Source organism: Alligator mississippiensis, chromosome 5 (assembly GCF_030867095.1).
Source record: "Alligator mississippiensis isolate rAllMis1 chromosome 5, rAllMis1, whole genome shotgun sequence".
In the NCBI taxonomy this organism is placed as follows: Eukaryota; Metazoa; Chordata; order Crocodylia; family Alligatoridae; genus Alligator; species Alligator mississippiensis.
Window position 1 is genome coordinate 137,738,210 of NC_081828.1, and position 14,310 is coordinate 137,752,519.

Here is a 14,310-nt window from a genome sequence, read left to right on the forward strand (position 1 = left end):
GTTTTAAAATTACTTTCTTTGTCATTACTGTTCCAAAACAGTGGCTTCGAAATATTTTTTGGTCCAGACCACAGAAGTATTTCTAGCTTTATCAGTTGCAAAATCTTAACCCTAAAATCATGTTAGACCTTGTTTACAATAGTAGTTTTTACCATGTTTGTAATTAGTGAAATGATGGGATCTAAATATAACTTGTGACCAGGGATTCTGGTTTTCTCTGATAAAAAAAAATTCCCAATTTTCAAATTAAAAAATGTAACCCAAAATCCACATTTTTCCATGATTAATATGAAACACCACTAATGTATATCTATATCCACTAATCTATATATTAGTGATGTTTCATTTTAATCATGGAAAAATGTGGATTTTAGGTTACTTTTTTAATCTGAAAATTGGGGATTTTTTTTTTTAATCAGAGAAAAGCAGGATCCCTACTTGTGACCACACAGAACAGGACTGACAATTAGTAATTGTTGCTAACAGTGTTTCACTTATATCGAGCATCCTCTGCTAACAAATGCACATGTTCTGGTAACCTTCTGCTTATTGCATTGTAAATAGTTGCATGTAACCAGGCCTGCATAACCGTTTTGGTGGATCATCTTTCATCTCACCTGTTTCATGCAGTGGGATACCTCAGAGTTCATCTTGCATGCTGCTGCTTTCTAACTCCACTTGAGGTATTAACTAGTTCCAGAATACACCAATATGAACACAGGCAATGGACACACACTTTTTTTTTCCACATAGCTGCTCCATGAAAAAAGAATTAGGAGTACAGAATTCAACCATATTTACTCTAAGTCAGTCACACACTGGTTATGGATACAGGTTGTACCTGTAGTGTGGATTGTCTTAAACAATACAAAACGTTTTTTACATTTAGCTTTAACTACTGCAGTCTAGAGAACATTCATGTGAAAATTTAGGTAGAGGACAATGTAAGAGAGCAATCAGAATAATGTGATGGTTAAGTCTAGTAGGCTCACAAACTGCCTGTGGTTCCTACTCTCTACCATTGGAAAGCTAGTGCTTTGAATGGTAGTCCTTAATTTATCATTAACCTTTCAATCAAGCAGAATTTAAGGGTTGGTCCAGGACTGAATAAAACAATTCCCAGACTCTGGTCCTGTGTAACTATTGATTCCTATTTTAGGTATTTTCAAGTAACATTACTTTGCTCTGTATCAATGTAGAGATTTAGCATGAGTGCCTGAGTAACTTCAGGGGATAGCCTACAGTGGATAACATACCAAAAAAATAAAATGTAACTTAAGAGCTAGCGACCTTTGTTTAGGAGCGGAAAATCCAGAATTCTAGTTCTGGTTTCTTAGGTCAGTGAATGTTATGTTAGTTATCTAATAATGGTTTCTCATCTAGCTCATAGGAATTTGTTACACAGTTCTGCAAATGCTAAGTTCTTCCCATAGTACTTCAGTGAGCTGAAACATATTTTGTGTTTCAAGGGAAGAAAAAGAAAAACAAGAAGAAATTAACTTACAACATGAGGATATAGGTACACTGATAGCCAGAATGATCCAGGCAATGTCCATCTTGCTAAGACAAATGGTTGCTCTGTGCTGGGGTTTATCTCCCTCAGTGACATGAGAAATATTGCCTGGCACACCAGGCTTCCATGTTCCAGCAGGCACCAGTCTGTTTAGGAAGTTTCCTGTTGCTGTGGAGCCCGCGGTTGATATGGAGCTGGACAATTTTGTGGTAGGGGCTGTGGAGACAACGCCCATGAATGCAGTCGAATTAGTTGTGGCCTGCTGTGTTGTGGAAGTTCCTTTAGGGTTTCCCATTGCAGGTGATGAAACACTGACATCAATACCAGCCTGAACAGACTGACCCGATGCTGCTGCTGGTTCAGTTCCGGGACTGGTGAATAAAGGTACACTTGTACCTGCATTCAAGGTTACCCAAGAGTTATTTTTCAGGATATCCCATATGTCATAGTATGTGGGTTTAAAAGGCACTGACACTGTTTCAGGATCAGGCAACGGTCTCGCTGTTCGGGTAGTGAAATTTGTTTTCTGCATAACTAGCTGTGTTCCATTCCCTTGCTCTGCTTTATTAAGGCCTTCCAAAGTGTCATTGTGGAGAGAAGAGTCTAAGTCTGTAGTAGTTGCCGGGTCACTGCTTTTGGGATCACTGAAGGTTGCTGTCTGAGACTGAAATTGGTGGTTTGTGAATGGGCTTCTCAAAGTAGGGAAGGGAGAATGCAGTGCTGTTTTTAGGTAAGGCTCTGAAGATTCTGTAAAGTTGCCTTTGAAAATCTGAAATATTTTCCCCTTAGGGTGAGTCTGTCCTGAATACAAAGCACTCTGGTTATATAAATGGTATGTTTCCTTTTTGCCACCATGATGGCTGCTGGTTGCTGGATTTTGGCCAATGGAAGGGGTAGGGTTCTCCATTGGGTTGATGGAATGAGGAATTGCATGAGTAGGAATGGGCTCTCTTGTATGAAGGTCTTTGTGTCGAGGTGTCGTCCCCATAGCTGTCATAGTGGTAGTGTCCATCAGGAGACCCTGAGATGATAATATATTGGGAGACAGTACCTGAACAGCAAACACCAGTTCTTCTGTCAGTGCCAAGATCAATAGAACACCTTGAAAGAAAGAAAGAAGAGATTAAAATAAAAGGCAGAAAGATGCACCCAGAAAATGATATGGCTGTATATTCAGACTTCAATTTTTCAAATGATCATGGTTTTTTACACATTAGTGCCCTGTCTTTTGGCAGGTTTGTGTAAGTTATGTAAAGAGACTGCAGTTACAGCAGAGAAGTTTGTGATAATAAATAAATGAGGGGCCAGAAGACTCCAATAGGGTTCTCAAAGCCCTTGTTCTGGAAGGATTCCCCCATTTCAAACACTAAACTAGTTAGCTGCAAGACTACTTTCCAAAGACCTTCTTGCAAGCCGTCTCACTGGGGTTGTTGCCAGCTCCACTGTGGGCTAAAAGGGTGAATTGGGAGAGGTCCACAGCAAGCAGATTCCAGGCTGTGCTGCCAACCATTAGGCAACCTGCAGAGCTTATTGTAATTGGGCTATTCTAGTCCCTAAAACAGCTCAAGATATGGAGATGGCTTCTTGACTCTGGGGTACAAACTATCTATTCAACCTCTACATGTGGAGTGGGGTGGGAGAGGTGCAGAAGCCCCTGAAATCCAGGACATACTGTGCTTAGTCCTTGTTGAAAATAGAATTTAAAGCACCTTGATTTGGCCACCCAAACACCAAGGCAGCCAAAATCACTGGTTTCCTTTAAAAATCTTGCCTAGCATCTTGTGATTGAGAAGTGAAAAACAGGGGAAAGGACAGTTAGAGTACAGCAACACTTGTAAAATCCCAGGATTATTAGTGTTTTGATCCTGCCCCAACATGATGTTTTCACTCTTATACAGGGGTTTGGGTTTTCACTTTCTGTGCTTGTTCCTGTTGTGGATTTTTTCAGTGTATGGCTCTCCCTCCTTCTGACTCATGCCCTTGGTGAGTGAGTGGTGTCACTGGTGGAGCCAAATTCCCAACATTAGATACGTGAAGTATTCTATTTATCTGTAGCAAGTAATGGCATGGGCAGCTGTAGTATTAGGCACCTCCCCATACTTCCCCACTGACATACTCTTAAGTTACCCTGTCCAGCAGAAACCACGCCAATGACATCATCTTTTCCATATGGTGAAACTGCCCATTGTAATGTGACTCTCTGCCCACAAGGATGTTTGTGGAAAAAACTGATTCACTGGAAAAAGTCACACAACTTCAACAGATGGCACAGTCAGTAACTAAGCTATTCTGCATTAGAACCATTCATCTCAAGATGAAAGACACCATAGTTTATAAACAATCCATTTAGTCAAGTGTTTTGCATCAAATTAATCCTTCTTAATGGCCATCTCCAGCTACAGGCATAACACATACACCACCTTCTTTGGAAGCACTATTTGATGCCATTTTTGGTCTCAAGTTATTTGGGATCAGTTATCAGGAGCCCCCTTGAAAAATGATAAAAGGGATTTCCAATGATCAAGGACGTTCTTCTATTAGAATCTCCTTTGGGATCGTTATGCTCAGTCATGTTTATCACCCTGCAGTTTGGTCTGACAAGTGCCATACTAGAAGGTAGCCAGCCGCAGCTCTAGGTATGAATGATACGCATGCCCAGATAAAAGCATAAGAGATGTAAACAAAGGAGAGAGGAGAGGAGCAGCTCTTGCATTTCCTCCTACCAAACCTTATTTGATCATCAGCCACATGATCAATACATAGGCATAGAACCAGCTCATCACATTTGTTTACTTACTCTTTACTAATGCTACCTTTAACTGCCTCAGTCATTCACCAAAACTCCTTTAAATGAATGAGCTTTGCGCTGTGCCCAGGTCAACAAATTGACTTTATATCCGAACAGATAACACTAACAGAACAATAGTAACAGTGCTTTCCAGTTACTGACAGTGAAATTAGCTAATGTTTTTACTTCTAAAATGAAATAAATACACTTCATATATAACTTATGATCTGGGATTTTGCTCACCCAGTTCTTCACCTCCAACCAGATAGAGAGAATATTCTATAGAGGACAGCACCTTCAAAAAACACAGGTTGGGTATGCATAAGACTGATGCACTTCCAACAGATTTGCATGTGATACACCTGTGGAACATCACTCTTTGAAATGCAGGGAAAGAGTTCTCTTCGGTTGTCCTAAAAGCTCTTATTTTGAGATCAAGGTCAAAGCAGATATTCAGTGACCATATGGCTAGTATTTCATGCCAAGAGAGGGAAAAATGAAGCTGTATTCTGGATTCTATATGCGGAGATAACATTTTAGAAAATTGCAGCAACAACATTGTGAACAGTTTATGAGGAATTCAATCATGAGTCCCTTAACAATTTTGAGAGTTGCATGTATAACTTCCACATCGTTAAGATAATTTTTGTATATATCCCATGTTCTTTTGGATTAAGTTTTCTTCTAGATTTGTGTATGTGTGTGTAGAAAAGGATACCACAGGGCATCTATACACGTGCTCTGGGGTGGGAGTGCTTTAATTAGAGCGGCTCTGAGAGCCGGTGGTATAGCACTTTAACTAAAGCTCGTTCAACAAGCTTCAGTTAAAGCACTCCCAATGCCATTTTGATATGCGGAGACACTGAATACGTGACACGGAGGCTGCTGGAGCACACTAATTAGTACAGTCCAGAAGACTCACAGCAGACTCATTTAATCAAGTCTGCTCTGACACATGCATTAGCACGTAACAGAGCAGAGCTCCCCCATGTGTATAGGTGCCCACAGTTGCTAGCTGTGTTACACGAGACACTGTGTATTTAGCTTCAAAAGCAAGTACCTCTACTAGAACTAATTGTAAATTAAAGTTCACTGATGTTAGGACCTAAACATCTGTAGATGAGTAAGCAGCAGAAACTGGCCTGATATTCCATCATTAGAGACCATACTTAAGCAGTACATTTAGAGTTAGTCGAAAAGTGTCAGTAATTTTTCATTGAAAATATTTTTAAAAAAAAGATAGACCCCCCCAAATTTTTCTCATACTTTTTCCATTTTTTTCAATATTAAGGGAATAATAATAATAATAATAGAACAAGTTTTAAGAACTTTATTTCAGAATTGCAGTTTTCAAATACTGATAACTTCACTTAAACCTGAAATTTTACAAATTAAGAACCAGAATATTTTGGTCAAAGTGAGTACATGCTGTGAAAATTTTTGTATTTGTTGAAAAATAATTTTTCATTGAAAATATATTTGAACAACATAATATTGATCAGAACTAATTACTTTATGGCTAAGTACAGACAGTCAAAAAGCCTGAGGCTGAATCCATCTCTATGATTCTAATGCGCCTGTAATTCCATGTGGTTTTTCTTCCAGATTTGGCCACTTGCTTAATACATGATTTCAGCAAATATTTATGTACATGCAAAGATCTGGAATTAATATCTGATAGTTTCCTGAAGCAAAGCCCAAAGTTTGTGCTTGTATACAGTTTTATTGACACAGACACAATTTTAATGGGTTTTATGTTTAATTGCATACTATCCTGGGTTATTTCAATGCCTGCTCTGGATCAGACTATCAAACCTATTGGTTATTATTGGCTAACAGCAGTAGCCTACTCTTCCTCAGGAAGTATATGAGATACAATCGTATTACAAACACCACCTCTTACCTCTCAATCCACCCTGCACCACTGTCCCCCAAACTTAGATGCACCCTTTCTCAAACAATGGGATCTGATTAATCACCTCCTTGTCAGGTAAAGAGATATTAAGTTCATATGAGGATTTGAGTGATGGAAAGGCCATCGTCTCACTCACACAAACTTCAACATCTCTATTAAACCTCCTAAAACACCTCAAGACAAGTAGCCTCTTAGCTACATGTCAACAAATGATACTGTAAAACAATAGATTATGTAAAGCAGTGGAGAGACAGCTAAATATTACTGATAAAACTTCCATGAGGATGGCTAGAATGCTATCTCTAAAGTTTGTTTAAACTCACTGGGTTCACCAGTCTGGAACCATGAAGACTTGGTGTGATGAGAATGCTGAGAATATAGATTGGTCAATGAGCACCATCATTTCATAATTAACCCAGATGTCTACAGTCAGGCCCCCAGATATACCACTGCATCTGCTTTGCAGAGGATGCTTGTGATACTGACCTGGCCAGCCTAAAATCCACCTTTTTTTATAACGGGGACACTCCAGTGGAAAAATGGACCATATCTTTGAAAAAGCCCCCCAAATCCCGCTTGGCAACGTCCTACAATAAAAACATAAGCCCCCCTGCAACCCTACACCCCTGGTGGTAGACTATAACTTCATGCTGGAATTGATGAGACAAATCATCAATTAATTACAGCCTATACTCAGCAAACGATCCTTCGGGCACAAAGCAAGACGATCCCTGAGCGAGGCAAAAGAGGGAAAGGGGCCAGGAGGCTTCCCTGGCTGACCACAGAAATCCAGGGCAGCCTCAGGGCCAAAAGGGGAGCACATAAAAAGTGGAAACAGGGAGAGATCACCAAAGACGAATATACCTCCTCTGCTCGTGCTTGTAGGGAGGCAGTTAGATGGGCCAAAGCTACCATGGAGCTGAGGATGGCAACCCAAGTAAAAGACAACAATAAATTGTTTTTTAGATATATAGGGAGTAAAAGGAAGACCCAGGGAGGAATAGGACCCCTGCTAAATGGGCAGAAACAATTGGTGACGGACAGGGGGGACAAGGCTGAACTCCTCAATGAGTTAGTTCTTTGCCTCAGTGTTCCTAAGCGAGGGACACGACAAGTCTCTCACTGGGGTTGTAGAGAGGCAGCAGAAAGGTGCCAGACTTCCATGTGTAGACCCTGAGATGGTGCAGAGTCACTTGGAAGAACTGGATGCCTTTAAGTTGGCTGGCCCGGATGAGCTCCATCCGAGGGTGCTGAAGGCACTGGCCGACATCATTGCAGAGCCACTAGCGGGAATATTCGAACGCTCGTGGCGCACGGGCCAAGTTCCGGAGGACTGGAAAAGGGCCAACGTGGTCCCCATTTTCAAAAAGGGGAGGAAGGAGGACCCGGGCAACTATAGGCCAGTCAGTCTCACCTCCATCCTTGGCAAAGTCTTTGAAAAAATTATCAAGGCTCACATTTGTGAGAGCCCAGCAGGACAAATTATGCTGAGGGGAAACCAGCACGGGTTCGTGGCAGGCAGATCGTGCCTGACCAATCTAGTCTCTTTTTATGACCAGGTTACGAAACGCCTGGACACAGGAGGAGGGGTGGATGTCGTATACTTAGACTTCAGGAAGGCCTTCGATACGGTATCCCACCCCATACTGGTGAACAATTTAAGAGGCTGTGACTTGGATGACTACACAGTCCGGTGGGTGGCAAATTGGCTGGAGGGTCGCACCCAGAGAGTCGTGGTAGATGGGTCGGTTTCGACCTGGAAGGGTGTGGGCAGTGGGGTCCCGCAGGGCTCAGTCCTTGGACTGATACTCTTTAATGTCTTCATCAGTGACTTGGACGAGGGAGTGAAATGTACTCTGTCCAAGTTTGCAGGTGACACAAAGCTATGGGGAGATGTGGACACGCCAGAGGGCAGGGAACAGCTGCAGGCAGACCTGGACAGGTTGGACAAGTGGGCAGAAAACAACAGAATGCAGTTCAACAAGGAGAAATGCAAAGTGCTGCACCTAGGGAGGAAAAATGTCCAGCACACCTACAGCCTAGGGAATGACCTGCTGGGTGGCACAGAGGTGGAAAGGAATCTTGGAGTCCTAGTGGACTCCAAGATGAACATGAGTCAGCAGTGTGACGAAGCCATCAAAAAAGCCAATGGCACTTTATCGTGCATCAGCAGATGCATGACGAATAGGTCCAAGGAGGTGATACTTCCCCTCTATCGGGCACTGGTCAGACCGCAGTTGGAGTACTGCGTGCAATTCTGGGCGCCACACTTCAAGAAGGATGCGGATAACCTGGAGAGGGTCCAGAGAAGGGCCACTCGTATGGTTAAGGGCCTGCAGACCAAGCCCTACGAGGAGAGACTAGAGAAACTGGACCTTTTCAGCCTCCGCAAGAGAAGGTTGAGAGGCGACCTTGTGGTTGCCTATAAGTTCATCACGGGGGCACAGAAGGGAATTGGTGAGTATTTATTCACCAAGGCGCCCCCGGGGGTTACAAGAAACAATGGCCACAAGCTAGCAGAGAGCAGATTTAGATTGGACATTAGGAAGAACTTCTTCACAGTTCGAGTGGCCAAGGTCTGGAACGGGCTCCCAAGGGGGGTGGTGCTCTCCCCTACCCTGGGGGTCTTCAAGAGGAGGTTAGATGAGTATCTAGCTGGGGTCATCTAGACCCAGCACTCTTTCCTGCTTATGCAGGGGGTCGGACTCGATGATCTATTGAGGTCCCTTCTGACCCTAACATCTATGAATCTATGAATCTATGAACAAAGATGCAAGCAACCATGCATTCAAGCAATAAAACACATGCTAAGTGTACTCTTATAGTAGCAAAGTCATAACTTGTGCAAGGGGTACATCAAGATCATATGAAGTAATATGTGTTTAGCTATTGTCTGACTGCTCCATAGAGACAATGGCTGTGTGTAGACAAAATGAGGGGCATGTGTGCACGACACTTTAAAGTGGGTTAAATGATTCTGCACCGCTGTAATGGTGGTGTTCGCATGCTTCAGCGGCGTATTGCGCAGTAATTCTGGTCACTATAGCAAATCCGGTGGCATAATGCATCTTAAATGACTTGGAGTGCAGCAAACTAAAACTCCGAGGAGGAGTTTTAGTTTGCTGCCATACAGTCGTGGAGTGAAGCACCGGGCTCCGTGCAGCTCAGGGGCTCTGCAGGAAGCCCATGAAGGCAGCAGCTTGGGAAGGCAGGCTCTGCCTTTTTTCCCTGGAGCCTGCCTGCCTGCCTGCCTGAGCTGTGCAGGGGCCCGGTGCTTCCCTCTGTGGCTGTAGTGCCTCCAAGGACCACCCAAGCTGGGTGCCTGCAGGTGGGTGCTGCCTGGAGTGCAGGGCCCCCACTGCCACGGAGGGAAGCACCAGTCCTCCCCGCAGCCCAGGGACCGCTCCACCCACTGGCAGCTTGTCCTCCCCTCCCCACCACCAGAGAGGCAGGTAAGTTCAGTTGTATGCATGACATGGGGATTTAAAGGGCCCTAAATTGAAGCAGTGTTTTTAAAATCCCACTGCTTCAATTTACGGTCCCCGTTTCATCTACATATGCCCAATATGAGCAATCTGCGGTCCTCAGCTGTGGCATTAGCCAGGGACCCTCTGCTGTACCAAGCCTTCAGGTGGGGTGAGGAAAGCCACATGTTGGGAAGAAGGATCTTGGACCTTTCATTTGTCAGGTTGCTCCAGGATCAAGTTGAAAGCCATGTGCCTGCAGCCCCAGAGGGTCCCAGGGCTGGGAGTGATGATCAGCTAGCTGACTATCAGTCCCAGCCCCAGCACCACATTGGAGCCTTTGGGTCAGGACACTGCTATGGTGCCCAGGCTGGGACCAACTGGCTCTGGTGCAGTGCTGGGGCTGGGATCACCAATGAGGGGGCTGCGCGTGTTACAGATCATAGCAAACATTACCATTCGGCAGCTCAGAACATGTTCTAAAATTTAATTCAACACAAATTTAACATATACTAAGTGTCCTGTGTGACAAAGCCCTCGTTACACTGAAGAGAAGCCCTAACCTGTGAGAGAGATTCTGGACCAATCCAGAGGACACTGTACTATACCCAAAGACTGTCTCAGAGTGATAAGAAAAATGCATGAGGGCTTATTATTTTTATCTAGATCTATGTATCTTGTATGTTACTGATTAATGAAATTAATTTTTATGGGATCCTGTGCAAAATCTGTGAGTGTTGTATATTCATTGTACATCACTCCAGGATTGTGACACTAGGATTTTCAATTCTGGATATTCAGAAGCATCTCTTTTAACAGTTCCTGCAGAGCGTATTGAATCCTAGCATGCCAGGGCTTTCTAGACCATTTCTCACTGTCTTAATAGATCTTAATACTCAGGTATTAGGTATTTGCAAACTTGCTAAGGGAAATACTCAGATTTGTGGACCACTGGCAAAGTAGTCTGCTCCATCAGGCTTGTGTGTGGCTAAAGAATAGATACCAAATATGACCAGCTTGTCTACTCTAGTTTTGCTGGCCTTTTCAGATTAAATTAATAGTCTTTACAGTGCCTACTAAAAGGCAAACTGCAAAGCTGAAATAAAAGTTAAAGCCTGCATTGCCAAACCTCATAAAATCCCATTTAGGCACACAGGTCAGTTTCTAAGTTGATTTTTAGTGATCCTGATATGGTGGTATTTGTGGCTACTCACTGTCTTAAAAAACAGTATGATCCACATCTGGAAATTCTAGGAAACTTTGGTGCAGAATGCTCTATGAATGAGAGAAGCATTCAGCACAAAAACAAGCTTTTTAAAATTCTTTCACCCCCCCCCCTTTAGAAATTCACTTCTCTGAAAAGTGGTAGGCTTGGCTTCTATATTTAACGGTTCTAGGTGAATGTAATCATTTTACCAGTGCAAAGATACCTACTATCTGTGGCTGCATTGGGTTAATGTAATGACATCATATTGTGCACGTATTTAGCCTTTTCAAGAGCCCAGTCCTTCAGATCTTTGTCAAAATTCTCAGTTTTGGTTAGGTGAATCTCAAGACCTTGCTCTATCTAGAACGTAGGTTGAAGTAGGGTTTATCTTTTACTACATGTTTATACAGTGCCTAGCATACTGGGGCCCTAGCCTGATGTAAATAAATAAATTACGCTGATTAATAATTACTATTATTATTATTATTATTGTTAGTTCAAGGTTCACTTCTCAGTGTAATTTATTTTTAAACAAGGCCATTTCAAAGTTATACAAGTACTAAAATGTAATTACTATAACCTTTCTGTATTCTGCATGCTTAGGAAAAGTCAAATTGATTTTGTTTCTAAATGTCATATATCAAGTTCCAACCTACTTTTATTGCAGTGATATAAACCCTTCAATCTTAGTGATAATGCTGATTGAGCTGATATCTCAGCAGTGTGAACTGTCACTAGGTGTTCTTTTACAGTACAACAAATACTGAATGTTAAGCATAAAATGAATTAAGGATGAAAAATCATGGAAGCAAAATACAGCATATAGTGATGGAGCCAATATGCATTTAGCAAGAAAGATCTTTGCCATGACTCACTGCATTGAACCAAATCTTGCTATATTCTCAATGCAGCGGGCTAAATCAGGGTTCTGATGATCTGGAATGCCCTCTTCCCAACGTACATTTACAAGAAGAATTAAGGAGTTGGCATATATGTGTTTATGTATGACAAAATACAGTAATAGGATTTAAGTGTTTTTCTAGCTGTACTGGTCTAGGGGATATGAGAAGCAAGGTTTGTTTGGTGATACCTTTTACTGGACCAACCCTACAGTAGGGAAAGATGTCAGAAAAGCTTTTGAGTACAAAATACTTTTCCTCAGCTCACCTTTTGGTTAACTACTTTAAACTCCAAACCTTGTCTAGCACTTCTCTTCCAAGTATATAGTTGGTCCAATAAGAGCTACTACCAAACAAACCTGGCTTTTTTGAAAAATTAATTAAATTCCTCTAGAGTAAGGGTCTCTCCCTAGGGTGTATGAGCTCCACAGGAATCCAGGGATTGTGGCCATCCTGCTCTTCCTGCCTTCCTACATCAGAAAGGATTCTTTCTAGATCCTAAAGAGTGATGTGGAAGTCCTTGAGAACCAGTAATCTAAGGCTAGAAGTAGACATCACCAAATGAAGTACATCAGCTGGGCTGGGATGTCCCAGTATAGCCAATTCACTTCACTGGGTGAAAATGTATGTTGCCCGTTGCCCTGCTCATTGATCTTGCAGGACAGTGGATGATGTGTTTCCCACTTCCAGAGATGTACCCCCGAGATCCCGGGGTCATGCTTCTGGAAGCTGGGAAAACCAGGCAGGCACACTCTAGGTTGTCCACATTCTCCCACCATAAAGCAAATAGATGTCTACTTCAATGAAGTGGCACACATTATTAACACCTTTGTTGCAGGCACAAATTTGGGCATATGTGGTGCCACAAAGGGTATGGATGTCTCTATGCTTTCATTTTGTACCACCATAACATTTTTTATGGCAGCACAAAGGTGACCTCTGTTTCCATCCTAAGATTCTTCTTTTGACTACTTTCATTGAGGATGTGGGAGGGATACTCTGCTCCCTCCCCATCGGAAGAAGCTGCAGATTCATTCACTAGAACGCTCAGTTCTTAGGATATCTACTCTGCCAGTTGTCTTAGGCTTCAAAGCCTCTCCTGCTTTCCCCTGACTGACAGGACTTCCTGCACTATGCTAGTGTAGACCCTTCTTCAGAGCATTTCACTCTGCTCAGCAATTAATACAGCCTGATGTGGCACAAAATGTGGTGCAAACAGTTCAAGAACCACTTGTTAGCATGACCTGAGAATCCATTCATACTCTTGGAGAGTCTGTTTATGCGTCATTTATTAGAGCAGAATCTTTAAGCAGCAGAATCTTATGTAATAGCCAATGTTAAGTCAATGGAAAGAGTCTGGTTGACTTCAGTGAGCTTTGGATCAAGACCTAATTGCACAAGACACAGTGGAAAGTTTTGAGCTCCACATTAATGTTTTTGCATGGTGAATGATTATCCACAAAGAGTTCACTCTGGCATGTGGGCACAGATTCCCCTTTTGGGCCCCACCACCTCTGACCCTGCAGCAGGACAAACACAGCCTCATTGAACAGCACTCAACAAACATTTTTGCTAGTCAGGAACAGCTTTTTGTGCTTAGGCCAATTACTGGATTAATTATCTCTGATTGCCCTGGGCAAAGGAAGCAAAGGGAACAGTTCTATAAAGGGTCCCCATTAAAGTATAAAACAAGCTCTTGCATGCACATATATTTGAGCACAGTACATCATGGTTGAACACCTTACTGTGCCTTTGATATTCTTGACTTATTATAAGAGATAGTGAAGGAAGAACTCACAAAAGCTGACCAAAGCAACTGAAGCAGCACATTGTTATGTCGAAAAACTTGGGCATTATTATTTTAAGTGCATCTAAACTAAATAAAAAATTACAGCTAAAAAAACCTAACATTTAAAATATTGAAACCTAGTAGAAGCTGCATAATCCTGAAACCTGATAAGAGTTCTGTGGGTTTTGTTCAGGTAATTCTGATACTTCAGATAAACAATAGTATTTCTATTCAAACAATATAGTGACATTTATACAACAAAGGGTGAAGCAAATGCAGTTACCATGAATGGTGGCAGAACTGACACAAAAAAGTCAGCTGCTCCATCTATGAACTGTTCATCGCAGCATCTTACATCAAGTCCCCCTTTGTCATTCAGTAACTCCAAAATACTATATCTGAGATATTTTCTTTCAACATGTAGGGCTGGGGGGAAATCAAGTCTAACAGTGGTATTCAGATTCTGATACATTTTACGATGGAGAGAGTGAAAGACCAGGAATAACAAAGGAATGCAGTTAATCTAACTGCAATAAAATGAGTGGATCAGAAACGAGGGAAATTACATGTATAAACAAAAAACCAGACACAAGATGCTGACACGTACACACAAGTTTGAAAATATTAAGGGTCTGTTGTAGAGTTTGCACAAAGCAAATAAACCACAGCCCCTTACCCTGTTAAACCATTATAGGAGCAACCATTATTATTGCTAAGGTTCATTTTTCGATTCTC

The 14,310-nt window shown here is 42.2% G+C and overlaps 1 protein-coding gene and 1 long non-coding RNA gene across 10 annotated transcripts in view; one reads left to right on the forward strand and one right to left on the reverse strand.

Moving 5' to 3' along the window:
• The window catches only part of LOC132250889 (uncharacterized), a 166,151-nt gene that overhangs the window by 68,363 nt on the left and 83,478 nt on the right, over positions 1–14,310 (forward strand). The window lies entirely within an intron of this gene.
• The window catches only part of TMEM108 (transmembrane protein 108), a 292,926-nt gene that overhangs the window by 16,288 nt on the left and 262,328 nt on the right, over positions 1–14,310 (reverse strand). For all 8 annotated transcript variants that reach the window (XM_059728773.1, XM_059728774.1, XM_014602530.3 and 5 more), the window contains one exon: positions 1,505–2,614. In XM_059728773.1, coding sequence (XP_059584756.1) covers positions 1,505–2,614 — 1,110 coding nt within the window. The remainder of the gene's footprint in view (positions 1–1,504; positions 2,615–14,310) is intronic.